Here is a 6,478-nt window from a genome sequence, read left to right as displayed (position 1 = left end):
AGAGTGATTTCTAAACAAAATATTTTTGAAATGGGTATTATAGCTCATTTGAGAACAGTTTAAGAAAAATTAAGGCAGCTGATATTTGAATATTGGCTGACTACTCTCACAGGAGACTTCATGATTATCCCCATGAACATTCAGGATGTACTGAATCTGCTGTGGTGTATTGGAACCAGTAAATTTGCAATGTTTTATTGAACTACAGCCAGTAGAGGCTGTTGTTTATTCCAGATTCCAGTTTACAGTATGTGAGAAGCTAAGATGTTTTTACAGCACACTAGTTGTGCCATGAACATACCATCTTGGTCCAATAGAATGGAGGCTCCACTGTAAATAGAGCAGGAATTGAAAGCTGTCAGCTTCCTTAAGAATTGGCTCATTTAAATACAGGGAAAGCAAGAATATTCCACAAGGTGTTCATGTTTATTCCCCAGAGGCATTCTACCTGGGATTGATCCACTCCCTTATGCCAGAACTTGCAGGTCCTTACTTGGCCTCTCATCTCAGCATTTACTTGTCTGGACTCATTAAATAGTACTAATTAGGAATCCGTAATCGCTTTCATATTTGGTATTAGGTGCTTGGAATAATGATTGATTAGAACAGATCTTACAAGGGGCTGGCCAGTGACATGGTGGTTAAAGGCGCTGGACTCCCACATCGCTGATCATGATTCAAGTCCTGGACCTGGAGGCTAACTCTCTCTCTCTCTCTGATTAAACTGGAAAATAATAATAATAATAATAATAATAAATACAGTAAAATAAAGTAGTTCTTTAAACAAAAAAAAAAAAACAGATCTTACAATACAGTCCTACCTAAAAACTGTTTAATAGTCTATAAATTCATGTACTTTCTGGATTATGCCTAGTTACAGCATAAGATTTGTGAATATTTGTATTTTGTGTATGATTTTGGCTATGCCTAGAGAAAGCCCAGTGTCTGATGACTTTGTGTACTTTTTCAGAAAAAGTGTCCTGATTTGTTTTTTATAGTTAACCACCTTTTTCTCAGTTATATTAATATGTTCCATGGAGCCATGGGTTCTTACCATGGCTATTAAATTTTTTTTATATAGAAAGGCTTTGAAACTGTCTCAAAGGCTTATGTCTCAAAAGGTCTTAATCCCAACCCTCCTATACTGTATAAATATTCAGGTTTGTTTTTGTTTCCTTTTTACTTATGGAGATTTTAAACTTGGAGCATTTTATGTGTACTGTTTCTGCAAGCCTGTAGGTAATTAACTATTTTTACACTTATATTTTGTTCACAGTGTTTCTTTTGATCGGGTATCAGATATCAACTTTACTCTCAATACAAATGAAAGTGTAAGTATAAACATTTTCCCTTATGAACAGCTTGGCATACATATGAGAGGTAGAAAAATGAGAATTGGGTTCTTTTAAGCACACATGTAGATATCATGTACACTGGGACCCTCTGTCTTTTATAGTCAGGAGAGAAACAGGTGGGTTAGGGCAAACCTCTCACTACCAAGCAGTTCCCAGAAACACCAAGACAGTTTTGTCATTTCAGTGGATACAGTCTTGATTTTACATTGGTCGGTATGAGAGACTACTAGTTTATTTGCTAATGTAATGAAATAGAAACTACCTATTTGAGCCTTTGAAGTCCATCACTACTTGGCTTGAGTGTTAAAAGCGGAGAAGGAACATAGGTTGCTTTACCACAGGAGAGGCTTTTTAGCTTAAAATGATGCTTTGACTAGATGAAAGTAGACTTCTTGTTTGCTTATTTTGAACCTTGTCCTTTTGGGGGGGAATGGGGGGGTTTGTTATAGGGCATGTGCGCTCACCAGAAAGACAGAGAGACAGAAAGCAAGAAATCACCACCCAGAGGGGAAGGCCATGCCGCAGTCCCTTCTCCTCCATTCTCCTCTCGGGATCTTGGGCACGCATGCACGTGAGCCTGATGTGAGTTTAAGCCACTGGGTCCAGGACTCGAATCACGGTCAACTACGTGGGAGTTCAGCGACATAACCATAATGCTAACTGCTGGCCCCATCGAACCTTGTCTTTTTAAGGGGTACTTCTTGTTACTTATGTAGAAGCTGACATTATATGTTTACATTTGTTTTAATGTATGTGATATTGCCCTATTTTAAAGCAAATAGGAAAATGCAATTTGTATAGGTAATTTAGAGGGAGAAAATGAATTCATTTTTAATTTTAATTCTTCTCATTTTAATTTAGGGAAATATTGCCTTGTTTGAAGCATGTTGTAAGGAAAGAATACAGCAATTTGATGATGGTGGCTCTGATGAAGAAGATATCTGGGAGGAAAAACACATTGCATTTACACCAGAGTCCCAGCGACGATCAAGGTGATGGATAATTCGTTATAGCTGTAATTATATCTAGCCCATAAAGCCTGTAATTACTGTACCTTGACCATAGTCATTTAACCCAGTGAGATCAAGGCTTTTTTGAGCAGAAATACTCTCCTTAATTTATATGAGTTGGTGCAGTTGTCTTGTCTACAGTGTGATAAAGTGATCCACTTGAAAATGCCAGGAGGGGGTCCAGCCAGTGACCTGGTTGTTAAGGTGCTAGATCCCAAATCACTGACTGTGCAGTTTGAGTCCTAGACCTGGTGACATGAAAAATACACCAGACACATTTGCATGCATGCATGCCCAAAATCCTGAGGAGAAAGGATTGTAGTGTGGTCATTCTTTTTGTGGGGTGCTTTCTCATTTTCTCTGTTTTTCTAGGGAGTGCACACACCCTGTAGCAAATTTCAAGAAGAGAAAATGCTATGAGTGTTCATGGTTTATGAAATGTTATGGCCCAGCATCTTCTGAATAGGAAACGACATTGAAAACTGTGGTCACGAAGTGCCTTTTACTAAATAAATGTTCCCTCTCTGTAATAACAGCAGCAACTGTGTTCTATATTGTCTCATAAAATATTGGAAGTTTCTTGAAGGAGAGAAAATTGTTTCAAAAAGTTTATCTGGGGAAGACAGGATCATATTAGTTGATAACCATTTGAAGCTATCCTTTTTTTTAAAGAACTATTTTTTATTTAATTGTATTCATTGTCATTATTGTATTTATTTATTTATTTATTTATTTATTTATTTATTTATTTATTTTTGAAGGTGGCCAGAGAGAGAGAGAAGGAAAATGAGAAAGCAAGCTGCCAGGTCCACAGTCAACCATGTGGGAGTCTAACCACCTTAACCACCACACCACTTGCCAGCCCAGATCCATCCATTTTTTAAAATTTTATCACAGGTAGTTAAGGGCACTGGACTCCTACATGGCTGACTGCAGTTCAAGTCCCAGACCTGGCGGCTTGCTTTCTTACTTTCCCTCTCTCTAACTCTGTTCCTCTCTGATCAAATTAAAATAAAGTTAAATAAAATAATTCTTTTTTTTGAGAGAGAGATTTTTGCTATAGGGCACGTGCGCTTGCCAGAAAGACAGAGAGACAGATTCTCCTCCATTCTCCTCTCGGGATCTTGGGCATGCACATGTGCCTGGCATGAGTTTAAGCCACCAGGTCTGGGCCTCGAACCCCAGTCGACTACAACAGAGCCATTACACTAACTGCTGGTCCCCACAGAGAGTTTGGTTTTTGTGTGTGTGAGTGTGGGTTTTTTTGTTCTTGAGAAAGAGAGTGAGATTTTTGCTATAGGGTATGTGTCCTCACCAGAAACACAGAGAGATAGAAAGCAAGAATTCACCTCCCCAGAGTGGATGGCTATGCTACAGTCCCTTCTCCTCCTTTCTCCTCTTGGGATTTCGGGCACATATGCACATGTGTCTGGCATGAGTTTCAAGCCACTGGGTTCAGGATTCAAACCATGGTCAACTACATGGGAGTCCAGCCATATAACCATTATGCCATCTGTTGGTCCCAACACAGAGAGTTCTTTATATGAGTATTCATTAGTAGAATCTTCTTAGTTAAGAAGAAGGGTTTTTGTTTTTGTTTTTCTTTAAGGTTTTTGCCATAGGACGTGTGCACTCACTAGAAAGAGACAGTGCAAGGGATATTGAGAGGTGATGGCCACACTGTAGTCTCTGCTCATCCATTCTCCTCTTGGGATTTTGGGCATGCACACACATGCTTCCGACATGATTTTCAAGCCACCAGGTCTGGGACTTGAACTGCACTTGGCAATGTGGGAGTCCAGCGCCTTGTCCACTACTCCACCTGCTGGCTATGATGAGACAGGGATATTTGAATAGCAGATGAACTTTCATTTTTATTTTATTTATTTCCAATAAGTAATGTTTTCACGTGGCATAAAATTCAATGGGAACAAAAGTATAAAAGTAGAACTTCCTGCTGCATCTCTAGCCATCTAATCTCTTGCTAGATAGAATTTGTCAGCATCACCTGCTCTTATATGTGCCAATAGTTGTGCTGAATCCCTTAGGAACACTGTTACTGTAGATTACAAAGACTCAGCAGTGTCCTTAGCAAGGCTCACAATCTAGATTGACGAGGGAATTTAACAAGGTGTTAGACCTGGCTTCATTCATTTATTCTCACTCTGCCATCTTCTGCATGTCAATTTATTATTGTATGATTGCAAGATCGCTTCTTAGCTTTTACAGCTTTAGAGCTAGATAGCAACAGACACATACCTTCATGGTGATTGTTTGTTTATTTTAATTTGACCAGAGGACAGAGTAAGGTGGGGAATGGGGGATGAGAAAACAAACTGTCAGGTCCGGGAATCAAACCACAGTCAACCATGTGGGAATCCAGCGCCTTTAACCACTACGCCACCTGCCGGCCCCTATTTGTTTATTTAAAGATAAAGCCCCAGTCAAACATCTGCCACCATTCCTGTGAGGTTTTGGTCCTCATGTTGAGTGGATTTACTAAATGGCTATTACCTACTGTCAGTTATCTCCAGAGGCACACAATGCTCTCATGTTATTACAGTGATGCAGTCATCCCCACAGTGCTTCAGGTCGAGAGAGCACAGAGAGCAGTATAGCAGGAAAAATATTGTCCTAGAGAGATGGCAGTTGATACCTAGAGGGAACACAGGATGAGGAGAGAAGGCAGTTTTTTTTATTGTTTAGCAAATCTACTGAGATGTCATTGACATGTAATCAACTACACTTAAATTACACAGTGTAGTAAGTTTTAACATGTGTATACATCCATGAAACCATCATCCTAAACAAGATCCATGATTTTCCCATCACGCTCCATAATTTTCTCATGCCATTTTATAATACCTTCTACCTTTTTATCTCCACCATCAGTTTTCTGTTTGTTTAAATTAGTTCTGGGGCCCACCAGGTGGTGTAGTGGCTAAGGTGCCAGACTCCCACGTGGCCAACCACGGTTCGTCCTGGACCAGCAGCTTGCTTTCTCACTTTCTCTCTCTCTCTCTCTCTGGTGAGCACATGTACCCTATAGCAAATTAAAAATAAATAAAATAATTCTTTTTAAAAAAGAAGATAGGGAATAATAAATCAGTGGCCAGAATAGAAAACCCATAAAGAAGCCTACACATATAGACAACTATAACCAGTCCTTACTTAATGACCTCTTTGTTTAACGACCACTGAGACTTATGGCCAGTTCTTCAGAGAATCCCCTTTCTCATTCTTCATGAGTCTTAGGAATGCCCTTTATTAGTTTTTGTCTTATTCCTGAAGTCTGTTATATTCACTACATGAAGCATTTGCATTCACCCAAGACTACTTTTTGGGTTTTTTTTTTTTTTTTAAAGATTTTTGCCATATAACATGTGTACTCATTGGAGAGACAGTGAGAGGGAAAGTGAGAAGTCACTCCCCCAGGGGAGATGACCACCCTGCAATCCCTTCTCCATTTTCCTCCTGGGATTTTGGACATACAAACACACATGTGCCCCAGGATGATTTTTAAGCCACCCAATCCAGGACTCAGAACATGGTCAGCCACGTGGGAATCCAGCCTAAGACTACTTATTTCATTTACAAATTTGTACTTTTTAGTAGACCCACAGTAGTATCCAGCGTAAATACATAAAAACAATCATTCCAGATTTATATTACTGTTGTGTTATGTCTTGTGACTTTCTGATACTTAGCTAGTATGTGCTTTTTTGTATGGATAGAACTACATTATTCTAGCATGGAGTCATGTGATATCTATTGAAAAATACATACTGAATAGTGCCTTGACACACCATGAGACACCTGCGTTTAAGCTCCTCCCTTAACAACCTAGTTGTAGGAATAGAACTTGGTCATTAAGTAAGAAATACCTGTAATATTTTGATACAAGTGCAAAGCATTTAACAGAAAGGACTGGTTTTTCAAAAATGATGATAGTAGTAGTTGTCATCCATAATTTTAAAAACGAACTTTGAGCCATACCTCTTACCATATATTGACATTAACTGAAATGGTTCTTAGACTTAAATGTAAAGCATGAAACTAGGTGTTGGCAGGTGGCATAGTGGTTAGGGTTGCTGGCCTACCTTGGCCTACTGT

At 39.1% G+C, this 6,478-nt stretch overlaps 1 protein-coding gene across 20 annotated transcripts in view; it reads left to right on the top strand.

Annotated features, from left to right (window-relative positions):
• PPP6R3 (protein phosphatase 6 regulatory subunit 3) overlaps positions 1 to 6,478 on the top strand; it is a 182,317-nt gene that overhangs the window by 152,378 nt on the left and 23,461 nt on the right. For all 20 annotated transcript variants that reach the window (XM_014585299.2, XM_014585305.2, XM_014585303.2 and 17 more), the window contains 2 exons: positions 1,277 to 1,331; positions 2,217 to 2,347. In XM_014585299.2, coding sequence (XP_014440785.1) covers positions 1,277 to 1,331; positions 2,217 to 2,347 — 186 coding nt within the window. The remainder of the gene's footprint in view (positions 1 to 1,276; positions 1,332 to 2,216; positions 2,348 to 6,478) is intronic.

Source organism: Tupaia chinensis, unplaced genomic scaffold (assembly GCF_000334495.1).
Source record: "Tupaia chinensis unplaced genomic scaffold, TupChi_1.0 Scaffold149501_1, whole genome shotgun sequence".
Lineage (NCBI taxonomy): Eukaryota > Metazoa > Chordata > Mammalia > Scandentia > Tupaiidae > Tupaia > Tupaia belangeri.
The sequence above is the reverse complement of the archived record's forward strand: the minus strand, read 5'-3'. Positions and strand labels throughout refer to the sequence as shown.